The sequence below is a fragment of the Talpa occidentalis genome, unplaced genomic scaffold (assembly GCF_014898055.3).
Source record: "Talpa occidentalis isolate TD23 unplaced genomic scaffold, MPIMG_talOcc4v2.1 talOcc4.2, whole genome shotgun sequence".
Taxonomy (NCBI): Eukaryota; Metazoa; Chordata; class Mammalia; order Eulipotyphla; family Talpidae; genus Talpa; species Talpa occidentalis.
Genome location: NW_023602073.1, coordinates 61,925,653 through 61,940,103, shown reverse-complemented (window position 1 = coordinate 61,940,103; position 14,451 = coordinate 61,925,653). Strand labels below are relative to the sequence as shown.

General features: G+C 46.5%; 1 protein-coding gene and 1 long non-coding RNA gene across 6 annotated transcripts in view; one reads left to right on the top strand and one right to left on the bottom strand.

The window, feature by feature from the left end:
• Nucleotides 1-285: 285 nt before the first annotated feature.
• MOCS1 (molybdenum cofactor synthesis 1) overlaps nucleotides 286-14,451 on the top strand; it is a 33,837-nt gene continuing 19,671 nt past the window's right edge. For 3 of the 5 annotated variants that reach the window (XM_037519658.2, XM_037519656.2, XM_037519659.2), the window contains exons 1-3: nucleotides 286-486; nucleotides 6,973-7,099; nucleotides 8,478-8,645. In XM_037519658.2, coding sequence (XP_037375555.1) covers nucleotides 364-486; nucleotides 6,973-7,099; nucleotides 8,478-8,645 — 418 coding nt within the window. In that variant the 5' untranslated portion in view covers nucleotides 286-363. Of the gene's footprint in view, nucleotides 487-6,310; nucleotides 6,564-6,972; nucleotides 7,100-8,477; nucleotides 8,646-14,451 lie in introns of those variants that run through there. The other 2 variants (XM_037519657.2, XM_054698766.1) reach the window with 2 other exon arrangements.
• LOC119252429 (uncharacterized) lies at nucleotides 4,650-6,336 on the bottom strand. Its single transcript, XR_008553208.1, has 4 exons — nucleotides 6,195-6,336; nucleotides 6,058-6,110; nucleotides 5,762-5,899; nucleotides 4,650-5,041 (listed from the first exon to the last, which is right to left on the bottom strand). It is a non-coding gene; the product is annotated as an uncharacterized LOC119252429 (long non-coding RNA).

Sequence of the window (14,451 nt, the reverse complement as noted above, 5' to 3'; positions counted from 1 at the left end):
TGAATGCTTCATTATCTGGCCCCAGTTTTGCCTTGTCAAATGCATTTTATGCCAGTCACACCACGGCCTACATCTGGGGCCAGAGAAGCCAGCAAAGGTGGAATAAAAGATCAGCTCTCCCGCTGTGTTTAAACTTGCACTTTTCCAAGCCTCAGAATGCTTACCCAAAGCAGGAAAGGCACAGAGGACGAGGACTACAACTCCCAGAAGGCTGCACGGCGCGGCGCCCTCGCCGATTGGCTGCGTGGGCCCCGCCCTCTCCCCGCCCCGCCCCTGCCGCGATGACCCCGGGCACTGAGTCCCGGGCTAGTGCGCTCCCGAAACCGGCTACCCAGCGGACTCTCGACCCTGCGAACAGGCTTCATGGCGGCATGTCCGGTGTCCCGGATGCTGCGGGGAGTTCTGAGGAGCAGCGCCAGAAGCTGCAGCTCGGGGGCTCCGGTGACGCAGCCCCGCCCCGGGGAGTCCTCCCAACCTGTCACAGAGGTGAGCCCGCCTGCATCCACATCCCCGTGGAGAGGAGGCAGCCGGACAAGCTGTCCCTTCCGCTAGAAGCATCCCGGCCCGTGCACTGAGGCTGCTTCTGGGAGGGGCCCCTCGGCACTTAATTGGGGGTCGGAGAGGAGTGGTGGAATGGTGTTCCTCAGATAGACTACCTGGTATCACCCAGTTACCCGATGGAAGGGGCTCCCTGGGGTCCCGCAGCCATGCGACCCCTTCCTTGTGCTGGGTGACCTGCAGAGATGGGGCGGCTGCGGTGGGATAGGACTTTGGGTATGTGAGGTGTTTTGTTAGTGCCCCTCCTCAGCTGCACCTCATATCCTGCCTCTTCCTAAACCTAGTCTCCCACAATGGGGTTATCTGTGTGTGACCAGGTGTTTCTGTGACAATGTGCTTCATAGTGTGACACTGACTAAAAATGTCACCTTGTTGCCACCAGTAGTCAGGTGTGACTTCCGTGGTCACAGGGCTGGGTGACCTGTCCTTCGCTGACTCTTTTTCATCTTCACTTTCCTCTAGGAGGATGGTTCAGCCTCTTTCTAAAGCAGGTTAGGGATTCCTGTGTCTCTTCAGGGTTGGGGGCGACTCCCTCAGTCTTTGATCGCACCCCTTAGTGTGATTCATGTCATAATGCGATTTTAGTTTGTTTTCGTTTGCCCTTAAAGTCAGGAAATACTTTTGGGAGAAACGAGTCTTTTTAGTTTGTGAAATCTCTTTTTTAGACCAATCTGGTGATTCTTTTCACATCTCTAGGGCAGGCCTGCATGTCACAGGAGTCTTCACATCACTTCCTCCTCTCATCCTCGTCACTGTTGCTCAATGGCAGGTGTTAATCTAACCTGCTTTCTTCAAATTTCATTCCCCTCTGGATTCCTCAAATAAGCAGGCCTCATTGCTGGAAAGTAGAGAAGTTTTTCAGTATCCTTGAACTCTGCTTTCTCATTTTCCCCTCAATGAAGTTGAAAGATTGTTGAGAGATCATTAAAAAATTCAGAAAAAGGGAAGTTTCTTCTCTCCTCTCCTGCCCCAACCCAATTTATGTTGTATCTTTCTTGAGAGGACCTGTGTTAAGTGACTTCATATGTCCTCACAGTAAACCATGGGAGGTAAGTATTTTCCTCAGTCATAGAGTTGTTAAGTAGGTAAGCAGGAATTCAAACTCTAGCACCTGTGCCACAGCTTCTTCCCTGTGGAGAGAATGGGGGAGAGGCTGCTTCTCACCTTTCCTTTCCACTATGAGAGGAGGGATAATTAGCAGCTAAGAATGTAAATGCTGGAACAAATGCCTGGATTTGAATCCCAACCCTGCTGCTTACTAAGTGAACTTCAGCAAGGCCTAGGCACCTCAGAACCTCAATCTTCTCATCTATAAAGTGGGAATAATAGTATCTAATTCACAGGGTGATAATAGGGTTTAAATAAGTTAATATGTAAACTTAGAGCAAAGCCTGGCATAGGTGAGTGCTGTGTCATGTATAATTCTATTGTAATTATTATCCTGGCCACTGTTGGCACATTCTGTGTCCATTAGTCCCTCCACACCTACACTCAGATCTGCCCACTATTTGATCACAGACCCACCCACTCATCTTGGACATTCCCCTTTAGGGTTATCCTTAGCAGACAGGACGCTCCCCCAGTTTTGAGGATATTTCCCCCAAGTGCTTAACACTGTGCTCTGCAGTGGTGCAGTCAGCAGATACTTATGACTGAAACCCAATTAGCGAGGGGGGCCTATGGAATAGCTGAGCACTGGACAAGGGGCCCCAGGTTTTCACCCTCACTACCTCTGATATCTCCTGGGGCAGTCACTTCCCCCTCTTCCCCTTGGTCTTTAAGACCAAGAGGATTGGACCAACCCATCTTTATACATTAGGGGATGTAAAGGGCAGGAATGGACACAGTGCAGGTTTTCTATGATCCAACAGACCGGGTAAAGGAGGAGTCAGAGTCCTCAGTGGTTTTTGCAGGTGTTTTATTGGGATTACCAGGTACATGGCAGGCAAGGGTGCTGGGGGGCCGGGAGGCTGGCAGTCCTCCCAGCCCCCAGCAAGTCTTCACTCTATCTGGGCTCTCTGGCGTTCTCTGCTTCTCTCTCAGTTTAGTTCGTTCTCGGCTTCTACTGGCGTCCCTGTGACACCACCCTTAAAAGTCCAGTCTTAGCCCAGGTGAATCCCAACTACCTATGCTCACACCCTACTCCAGGTGCCCGCCATCAGGCATGCATTCAGGACTGCAAGGATCTATCATCTATCCTGATGGCGGGAGGGCAGAAAAGCCTGACATTTTCTTTACCCTACAGGGGAGAGCACAGAATGTGCAAGAGAATCTCAGAGGTGAAAGGTCTGGAGCTATATATGCTCAGCCCCTCCAGGATACTGCTCCCTACAAGTGCTATGCACCTTGGTGGTGTTCTCATTTGGGCTGGAAGGAGATGGTGGGTGAGAGAGAAGGCAGAGAGGCCTGGGTGTTGTCTGATATCAGGGTGTGGGTTGGAAGGAGATGGGGGGTGTGGAATGGGAGATGCCTATGAGGAAAGGGGATAGAAAAGGAGACTTGGGCTTCATCCAAGAACAGATTGAGCAGCTTCTACAGGTGGAAAGGGGAGGGAGGTATGTGTGGGTAAGTGGGGAGGTGGGTGGGGCACCATAGCTACCTGCCTACCCGATTGGGGCAGCCAGGACAATATTATCTCTAGAGTGTATTCTAGTCAAAAGCAACACACCCCTCTTTCTCCCTCTTGGGTTCCAAATATGTTTTGCTGGGGCAACAAGGGACTGGTCTGGGGTCCTGGGCTACTACCTTGGGGCAAAGGCAGGGGCAGGGGCCAGGGTAACTGCAAGACAAAGACAACCAGCTGTTAGTGGGCCTGAAAGAATAAATGTTGGAAATGGGAAGTTGTACAGAAAGGAGCCAGTGAATGAGGAGGACTGCAGGGCCTGGTGTGGGGTGGTGACCCCTGGAGGGAAAGTTGACCTTTCAGGGGTTTTCTTGACTTCCAGCATGTCCAGTGCCTCAAAAATCTTCCAGTGAAGTATATCCTTGCCTGGAGCCATAGGTATAAGAACTTCATACTTCTGGTGAGCACATATGGAAGAAGAGAGAACTAGGCCTAGGTCCTTTGCTAAACCCTCACTTAATGTAGATTAATTTTGAGGTGCTCTAGTACACATCCCAAATAGCAAATAGATTGGGGCCACTGATATTTGAGTCTGGCATGTGCTCTTTTTCTGCCGAATAACCCCGCTACTCTGTGACTACTCCAGAACTATTTGTAGGTATCATTCAAATCAAACACCCATGGTTAGTTAAGGGAGGGCCCCAGCCTTCCCTAGTAGTAACTAACTCCTTTGTGCCACCCTTCTCCACCCAGCTCCGCCCCCGTCTGCACAGGGTAGGCAGCCAAGAGATAACCAGCGGCATATGGTAGGCTGCCTAGTGCCTAGTTACTAGTGTCCGTGGTCCTGGGGAGCTCTTGCTCCCCAGGTCCTGCTTTGGGTGCTGTGACAGCAGGTCTAAAACTCCAGCTAGGAGCCATCTGCCATGAAACAGAGTTGGAAGGCCAGGGTCTTGCCTTGGGACAAGGCCAGGACAGGGGAAGCTGACAAGAGTGGGAAAAGTCACAGCACACACAGCTAGTGCTCCCCATGAATGTTTGTTTGGTGAATGAATAGATATGTAACTAGGAGTTATGTTAGGTGAATAGCAATGGATTTACTGAAAACCTACTTTCCAGAAGCTCTTCCAGTTGAGTTAGGTAGCGGTATTATCCACACTTGACTACGGACAAGGAAATTAAGGCTTAAAGAACTTAGGTCCCTTGCTCAACGGCTGATTTGTAACAGAGCCAGGTTATTCAGGTTGACCTACTCCTAAAGTGTGTGCCCAGAAGCCCATAAGCTACCTATGATGCTGGAGTCACTGGGGCAGTGCTTCTCAGCTGGGGCTGTAGAGAAATAATCTGGGGCTTCACCCCAGAGCAGTGGAGTCAGAATCTCTGGGCTGGGATTCTGGTAGCACATCCGTCTACATTACCAGAAGAATGTCGAAGAATACTGATGCAGAGTTAAGAACCACTCTTCTAAGCTAAGCCATGTTGACAATCAAGACCAGGCCAGGAATGAATACCCTAGAGTAACTAGGTTTTCATACGCCTTCTCTTTGGATCAGAGACAGGCCTATTTATTTGTTCATTGATACAGTGGGTTGACAGTTGGTATCCCAGAGTCTATATAGTGTGTCTGTAGCGAGTGAGGCAGGAGGGCTTTCCATTCCAGGAAACAGCCTGAGCCACCCAGGGCATATGAATGGTTGAGGGTTTTCCACTTCTGAAATGTCCTAGCCCTTCCCCGGTGAGAGGGGCTCTGCTCTGCTTGGTAATTCCTTCTGGATCCCAGGTTCCTTTGACTGGTGACAATGTGATATGTTTTCCTCCAGGAGGTTTAAAGGAAAGAAAAAAATATCTAGGATTGAAAAGTGGGGCATGCAGTATTGGAGGAGAGATGAGGCTTGTTAACATCCCAGTGATATATTTGCATGCCTGGCAGAGTGATGTGTGTGTGTGTGTGTGTGAGAGAGAGAGAGAGAGAGAGAGAGAGAAAACAGAGGCTGAATGAATTGAGATAAGGTCTCTCCAGATCTCAAAAGTGAAATCTGACCTGCCCCTCCCAGAGCCTGAACTGAGCACCTAATTCCATTACAGATTGCCCCATTACACTGCTTGAGCTCTGATTTCTGCTGAGTCATACTCCTTGGATTTGTTTTGGCTCCTTTGTCATCCAGCCACCTTCCCAATATGTTAGGGTTAGAGTGAGGGGGATATCTTGGTAAGTAAGGGGGAGGGGCCTGGTGTGAGTAACAAACTGCTGAATTGCAAATTACTATTGTTGAAGAAGAGGGTGCAACTGTCACAAATCCAGATCCCCTGTTTTCTGGACTCTGTTGACCTATGGGCCTCCCAAGGCTACTGGAGGAAAGACACCAGGGGCTGGGTGGGGAGGAGAAAAGGGTGTGGGGGGGGGGTGAAACTGTTATGATTATAGCATTCTGCAGTCCTGAGTGGTGACTGCTGTTTATGGCCATAAGACAGCAAACAGGGCTTCTCTGTGGACATGTGAAACTAGTCGTGGTATGGGCAGTGTGAAGCCAGTTTTGTATAAACCCAGAAAAATCCTGAAAGCACCACCCAACTCTCTCTTTCAGATCCCTTTTATCCACGGAGTCAAGCAGTGGCTTTTGACTGGCTGCTCCTTAGAATTACCTGGGGGAGATTAAAAACACAAGCACCCAAAGATCCAAATTCACTTGGTCTCCAGTGGAGTGTTTTCTCTTGAGCTTCCTGGATGATCCCCATGCTCAGCCAGGGCTGTGGAGGTCACTGAAATTATGTTTCTTCCTCCTGGTGAACACATACCTAGGACCTCAGGAGGGTTGGAGGCAATCAGCTCTCAGGGTGTTCTGCTAAGTAACCCACTATTCTGTGAATACTCTAGGAGTGTTTACCAGACAGCTTCATGACCCAAGACACACCACTCTTCCCCCACCCCTGCCTCTTACCCAAATTGTCTTAAGGCAAGACAGCCTTAGTCCATAACTGTTCTTATTTGCAACTGGAAAAAACAGGGCCTGCATGAGTGAAAGAAATTTTCCCGGTGTTTCAGGTCATACCTGGGCCAGAAACCAGGAGTCCTTACCTTCAATGCAGATCCCTGTCCTTAGACCGTGTGACTATGCACTGTGGCCATGGTTTCTTTGTTCTAAAGATCTAAAGAAACAACTTCTCTCCACCCTCTGTGCAGTCCTGTGTACCTTCTGGACTCACCCTGTACTATTAGAGGAAAGAATTTAGAACTTGGAATGAGAAGCACCTGCATTTGAATTCTGGTTCTTCCAAAGGTGTTCTTGGACCCCAGCCCAGCCTTAGTTAGAAAACATTCTTTGGAAACTTTAAGATGCTTTTCAAATGTGATTTCTATGGGGCAATTATCTCATCAGCATCTGTCATGACTTGGGACCTCCATGAGGAAAGAGATGAGATTAGATCAAGCTTGGGAAAGAATGAGGTTGGCAGCTCCTTTCTCTCCCCAGGACAAGTCTGGGCCTTGCAGTGGCTTCCCCACCCTTAGGCCCCAGACAATGGGCATATGATCCCTCCTTGTGGCTTTGGGTAGAGTGAAAGATGACTGAAGCAATGTCTTAATGGCCCCCTGTAGTCTCCCTTTTTCCTCTACCTGGCTGCAGGACCAGCTGGCAGCTGCCTGCCCACGGAGGTCCTGCACCCTGGGCTGAGTGTCGGGACCTTGGGGGCAGGTCCTTCCCTCAGGCCTGTTTCAATCCCAGCTCTCCCGGGACAGTGGTGTCTACAGAGGAAGATTAAAGGTGCTAAACAGGTGTCAGTGATGAGGCAGGGGTGCTTGAAGGGGGACTCTCCCCAGCCACATTTCCTCCCTTCTCCTGCCCCAATCATTGCAGGAGCTGTCCCAGAGGAGGCAGTTCCTACGCCAGCACGCAGCCCCCTTCTCCGACTTCCTCACCGACAGCTTTGGCCGCCAGCACAGCTACCTGCGGATCTCCCTCACTGAGAAGTGCAACCTCAGATGTGAGTCACCTTCTGGGCCCTCTCTGACCTCCTGTCCCTGTGCTGGAATGGCCTCAGAAACCTCTACACACTCAGAAATCCTTCTCAATCCTCCTAGCTCCTTTCTCAAACTTCTCCACCCACCCTTACTCCCTCTTTTTCCAGGTGGGGTTCAGGAACAAGATATAGGGGTCAAGGTTGAGCTTTACAATCCTGGGAGCTGGGTTTTACTTGGGATTAGATCTGAGAACAGAATTGCTATCGGGTTTAGCAGTAAGATTGGACTCAATCCAATCTGACCTCCCTCTTCGGGGCCCATTTCTCTCTCCCTCGGTTTCTCTGTCGTTTCCAAAGTTCGGGCCATGGCCGGGGATGGCAGGGGGTGCTGGACACTGTGAGTGTGTGAAGTACACATAGTGCCTGTAAATACTGCCTGCTGACAGATGTGGCGTGGGGTCAGGCAGACACAGAGTCCTCATTTCATAATCCATGCTGAGGGCTCTGGTGTGTAGCCACCCCCGGATGGACTTTCACACTTCGTTTGCCCTTCCCTTCTGTTCTCCTCCCTCCCTGTAGCTCCCAATAAGAAATTCATTTCCTTCATGGTCTTATTAATACATATGTGGGCGTTTCAGTCTGTGTTTAACCCAGCAACACTCACTGCGTACAGTACTGATATTCGATATCCTTTCCAGTTCTGAAAAGATCAGTTCTGTGCCCTTCATTAATTTCACTAAATGATGTTACCCCTCCCCTGCCAGGCTCACCTCATTTACCACATTCTGCCACATTCTGCCTGCCCAGGAGGTCCTGCACCCTGGGCTGAGTGTCGGGACCTGAAAAGTGGGACCTCAGGTTTCCCATCTTATGGATGGTAAAAATCTGAAATAGGCCAGCTATTTAGTCACAGAGGAGAGGAGTTTTACCAGGCCTGAGTGTACTTTCCTGCCTCTTTCACCAAGAAGGATAACCTTGCTAGGTGAAATGAAGAGGGTGAATGAGACAGTGCAGGGGGCACCAGGCAGGGCCCTGGGCCCATTCCTTCCAAAAGGAATCAGCATTTTGGCATCCTTCCACCTCAGGCAGGCTCTGCTATCCACCCGTTCTCCTAATTGCCATTCCCACAGGCACACAAGCACACGCACACACACACTCACTCACTGATGGCTATTAAGGCCAGAGAGGAAGAGAGTGCTAACATTTATAGATGAGAACGTTGAGGCCCAGAGAGAATGGCCTACGGTTTGTCGCACCTCAGCTTTGGCAAGGTTTGTCCTCATTGTCTGGATAGGGTTCAGGAGAAACTTCTGGCCTGATGGGCGAGTTAAGGACTGGGGATATCTGGGCCTGCCTGCTGTGTCCTCACTTCCTTCCTCTATGTCCTCGCCCTTCCTCTCAGGTCAATACTGCATGCCTGAAGAGGGTGTTCCATTGACCCCCAAGGCTGATCTGTTGACCACAGAGGAGATCCTGACCCTAGCCCAGCTCTTTGTGAAAGAAGGTGTAGACAAGATCCGGCTCACAGGCGGAGAGCCGCTCATCCGGCCAGATGTGGTGGACATCGTGGGTGAGTTTGACTCAAGGTGTCACCCCTTTTCCCAGCTCTTGCCTCCTCCAGTTAGACTCTACTGTTAACATTTATATCAGCAGCTAATATTCATTTACAGCATTTTGCTCACTTGGTCCTACCACCCTTAGAGACAGGTGAGGTACTGTTTTAATACTATTTTAATACAAAATTGAAGTGGTTTTGACACAACATAGATGTTTACTAACTTGCCAAGAACATAGAACTAATAAATGCCAGAGCCTAGTTTTCCATTACATTGAAATAAAAGTTCTCACCAGGGCCTGGAGGCTCACATGATCTGGCTCCTACTGACCTCTATTTCTTGCCTGACTTTCTGCCTCACAATCCCCACCAGTCACACCACAGGGCCTTTGCACATGCTCCCTTTGCTGGTGCACAGAGCTCAGTGATTCTCTCATTAAGGTTTCTGTTTAAATGTCATCCCCTTGCACACTCTTACTGCAACCCCATATTCTATATTTTATCTAAATGCATACCCCAGTCACCAGGAGTTGGCAAGGCCACCTCACCTGCACCCAAAGACCTAATCTGGACCACCACCTGTGCTAATGCAGCCTGCAAACTAATAATGGTTTTTATATTTGTAATGGATTGGGAAAAAGGTCCCAAACTGATATTTAATGATGCATGAAAATCATGTAAAATCCTCAGTTCACTATCAGTGTGAGTGGAACACAGCTGTCCCAACTCATTTGCATATCTGTTATGGCTGCTCTTGCATAGTTGAGTCATTGTAACAAAGACTGTATGACCAATAAAGTCAATATTTACTCTCTAGCCTCTTAAGAAAGATTGTGGTGACCCCTGCTTGGGCACATCATGTTATTTGGTTGTATTTTTTGGTATTGTTGAGTTGTCTTTCATAAACTAGCGTAAAAACTGTCAGGGAGCTGGGGCAGGTTTTGTTCACAACCATGTTCCCAGCATCTGGGAACGTTCCTGACATATAGTTACTGATGTTTGTTGAGTGAATGAAGTGTAGTTCGAAGTGCTGTCTGTTAAGTTCAAGCTGTGTGAATCTCAGCTGTGCCTCTTACTAGCACTACAACTTAGGGCAACTTTTAAAATACATTCTAAGTTCCTGGATGAAGACTGTACCTGAGGAGCTATGAGAAGGAACTGCCTGTCCGTGGCAAGCACTCTTTGCTGTTTCTAAACTGCAAAGTCAGGCAGAACTTTGCTCATGTAATTATATATGATGAAATCAGAGGAAAATAAGGTTCTGTGTTCTTGATTGCTGAGCCCCCACCATTCTCCTCACAGCTCGGGTTGGGGTCTCCCAGCCCACAGCTTTCAGCCTCATTTGCTGGTTCAGTAAACATGCTGTGGAGATACTTCTGTGTCTGGTACTGTGCTGGTGACACAGGTGAGTGAGCACAGGCCCTGCTCAGGACTACCTGGGAGCCAAAGGTGCTGGGGGATTCTTTGCTAACCTTCTCCTCCAGCCCACACTGGTCACTGACCTGGGATCATCCTAGTGTGGACCAGCTGGCCCAGGGGAGCTGACCCTTGTTCTAGGCGGCTCCTTAGAGTGGAAAGGCAGGCAGGGTTCCAGGAAAGGGCTGGACCTGCTGAACCCAGCTGGCTGCCAAGCCCAGCCCCCTCATTCAGGTCACTTGGTATGCCCTCTGGCACAGATTCCACCTTAAATCCCTATGCTCTGCCAGGGACTGAGGGAGAGCAGAGAGGTGGGGATCCCCACTGTTCTGGGGAGACATAGGGGTCACTGAGCGTAGACATAAGAACACAGCGCTTCCCAAGGAACCCACTTGCTTTGTGAGCAGAATGGGGGCCAGGGGAGTTGGCGGGCCTGTTCCTGCTCCCTGGCTGTGTGAACTTGTACAGATTTTTTCCCCACTCTGAACCTCAGTTTCCTCATCTGTGCTTTGGCTGTCTCAAGGACCTTTCTTGCTATGATGGTCCGAGGTTATTGGCCTGGCTGATAACATGGGCTGGACAGAGGCTACTTGGGACAAGACCCCTGCTGTAGTACCGGCTTCTGAGGAATTTCTCTTGCCTTCTAGGGTGGGGTTGAAGGGGGAAAAGAATACACCCCTGCTCCACCCCCCATGTTCCAGAAAAAATGGCAGCTGAGATGTCTTGAATTCTTGTGTGTTGCGTTTTGCCATCTTTCAGGCTAGATCCTCTTATCTTCCCAAAAAGTACTTCAGCAGAACAAAACCTGAAAGACAGGAAGACAGGGCAGATGGGTACTAGGGTGAGGGGGTTGGGAGGCTTAGGGAGTGGGAAGAGAAAAGAAGAACCCCCCCACCCCATGAGAAGGGCAGTGTGAAAGGGTGGCAGACTGTGCTGAGCCTGCTGCCCTGTTCCCTTTGGGTCTCTGCCTTAAGCTGTCAACCTTGGGCTTGGTGCAGCAGGTCTCCCCAGGGGACAGGTTGTGACTCTCAGTTCAGTCACTTCATCACCCTGGCTTGGGTGTAAACAAGTTCCTCTGCCCCTTTTTTCAGGTGAATTTAAAGCCTTGCTGTTCAATAAGGCCTTTACAGATGATGGAAATGGCTTTGTCTGCTGTCTGATTTGGTAGGCAGTAGCCACACGTAGCCTTGAGCACTTGATATGGCTCATGTGACCAAGGAACTGAATTGGTGGCTCTATTACATGTTAATTAATAGCCCCATGTGGCATGGCTGCCATATTCAATAGTGAAGGTTTGGAATTTACCAAAAGAAATAAGAAAAAAACAACAACTTAATGTACAAGTACTATGATAGTGTTTGAGGAATTTACAGGGGGCTTGTTTTGGATCTTTTTTTTTTTTTTGACTTTATTTTTTTTTTAATTTAAATTTTATTTTTATATTCCCCATACAATTACAACCCCCTTATTTTGACCCCAAGCCCACCTTTCCCCACCCCCACCCGCCATAGAGTGTCTCTGGTTCATAGTAGTTTGTCGATTTTGATATTTTCTTTCTTATAGTTATTCTTTATCCTGGTCCCTTATTTAAGTTTTCTAGATTCCTACTCTAAGTGAGACCATCCTGTATTTTTCTTTTTCTTTCTGGCTTATTTCGCTGAGCATGATCCCTTCCAGTGCCATCCATGTTGCTGCAAATTGCATGTGTTTATCTATTTTGAATGCTGAGTAATATTCCATGGTGTATATGTACCACATCTTCTTGATCCAGTCATCTATTTTTGGGCATTTGGGCTGTTTTGGATCTTAATTTAAGGAAGATTGTCACTCTCAGGAGAGCTTAACTTACCTTAGCAATACATCTTTTCCTTTATTATTTCTCCCTTCCTCCCTTCTTTCCACTGCCCCTTCCTTTTTTCTATATGTGCATCTCAATCTCATAATTAGATCCCATGAGAGGCTAAGACAATGGGGAGCCCTTAAGGTTTTTTGAAAAGGAATGAAGATTTTTTGTTTCATTTTATTTTTTATGTATTTTTACATCATTTTTCATTTTTGCACAGTGTTTGCACAGTGTATGCATTTTCATCTTGGTTATAGTTGCCATACAATTCCCACCCTCCTTATTTTGATCCTACTCCCTTTTACCCCCCCACCTCCCCATTGTGTGTCTCTGGTTTAAAGTTGCTTTGTTGATTTTGATTTTTACTTTATTATAATTAGTCTTTTTCCTGGTGTCTTATTAAGGTTTGCTAAATTCCTGCTATGACTTGAGACCATCCGGTATTTTTCTTTTCCTTTCTGGCTTATTTCGCTGAGCATGATCCCTTCCAGCTTTTTGTTTCATTTTTGATATGGACTTCAATTGCATAGACATTTGGTAGTCTTGCCAGTACTCCTTGCATGCGTTTCAACTGAATATTTTAGTTTATATCACGTTATGTTTTATAATGTCATAAATTCCTAAGGAAACCCAGTATATCCCATCAATTTTTTTTTTTTTTTGGAAGAACAAGAAAAGCTGCAATAACTTTTAGCCATCCATGTAGGCTTCCCTATCTTACCATGTGTAGCTTAACCATGGGAATTCATTCTGAAAAATGTATTGTTAGGTGATTTTGTCATTGTGAAAATGTCAGAGAATGTAATTAGCGAAATGAGCTAGTATAGCCTACTACTTACCTTGAGACCACTGCTGTACATGTGGTCATTCCAAAATATTGTTAAGCAGTGCATGACTCTACCCCTCCCCCCTCGCTTTATTGCCTTTTAAAAATGAGATAGAGTGTTTTTAAACTTTATAAATATCTTGCTGTCTGTAGTCTTTCAAGGTATATTTTTTGATTATATTGTTTTATTGAGATAATGTTGGCTTCCAACATGGTATATGATTCAGAAGTATGTTACTACACCCTTCAGATGTATGTTATTCTCCCACATCCACCACTGAGAAACCCCATAGGCCTCTACCATACTCCATTGGGCCCACTCTGATCCCTCCCCTCCCCTCCCCCTCTGGTAGCCTCAGTTGTAGTCACAGTTCTATCATTTGTTTGGTTTGGTTTGGTTCTGACCCTTTGTTTTGTTTCTCTGATTTCCACATATTAGTGAAACCATCTAGTATTTGTCTTTCTCCTTCTGACTTACTCCACTTAACAAAATCCCCTCCAATTCCATCCATGTTGTCACAAATGACAAGACTTCATTTTTTATAGCTATATAATACCCCATTTTTGTGTATACTAAACCACATCATCTTTATCTACTCATCTCTCCTTGGGCACTTAGGTTGTATCCATAACTCAGCTATTGTAAATAGGGCTGCAATGAACATATCCCTTGAATTAGTGATTTTGCATTTTTCTGGTAGTTATCTAGGAATGGAATTGCTAGATCACATGGTAAATCTATCTTTAATATTTTGATAAATCTCCGTCCTGCTTTCCATAGGTCTGGACCATTCTCTATTCCCACCAACAGTATATGAGTTTTCTTTTTTCTCCACACAGGGTTTACTCTTTTGGCATCACTAAGATTTATGTACATCAGGTTGAAATGTAGTGTATTCCTTTTCTCTTCAATTTACTGTTCCATTGTGAGTATACCACCATTCTCCTGTTAGTGAGCATTTGGGTCTTTAAACATTTTGATTCTCATTCATGTATCCTGGTGTACATTTTCTTTCGGAGTGGAATTGCTGAGTTATAGTATATGTGAATATTCAACTTTAGAAAATAATTTTGCATTATCTTATAAAGTGATTATCTTATACACTGTCTGCAGTACATAAGAAAGAGAAACTTTTGAACCACATCCTCTCCAGAACTCAGTGAGATCATTCTGGACTTGTGCCATTTGAATGGTTGTAAAATGAAATTTGCTTATAGTCTTCATTTGTATTTCCCTATTTAAGAATAAGGTCAGGCATCTCTTTCCATGTTTATTAGGCATATTTTTTTTTCATGCCTGGTTTTTCTAGTTGGTTATTTGTCTTCACATTGTTCTTAATATGTGTTGCAAATGTCTTCTGCCAGTTTGAAAAAACAAGCCTCATTTTGCATAATAATTCTTTAATCTTAAATTAGTTGTATCTTTTATGGTTAGTGCTTTTTGTACCTTGCTAATAAAACACCTCACCCAACATCAATCAGTCCAGCTACCTTATGTTTTCATTAAAAAACTGGAAGTTTGCTCTTTGCATTTAAGTCCTTAGTTCATCTGTAGTTGATTTTTGAGAATCCAGTTTCATTTTTTTTCCATATAAATTCATTGTTTCTAGTTCCTTTTATTGTGCAATTGCTCCTTCCTCCATAAGTCTTCCATGTGTCAACTGGTTGGTATTGGGTCCTGTTTATGCTGGTGGTCAGTTTGTGTATGGAAGCTTTAAAATAAGTTCATTGTCTTG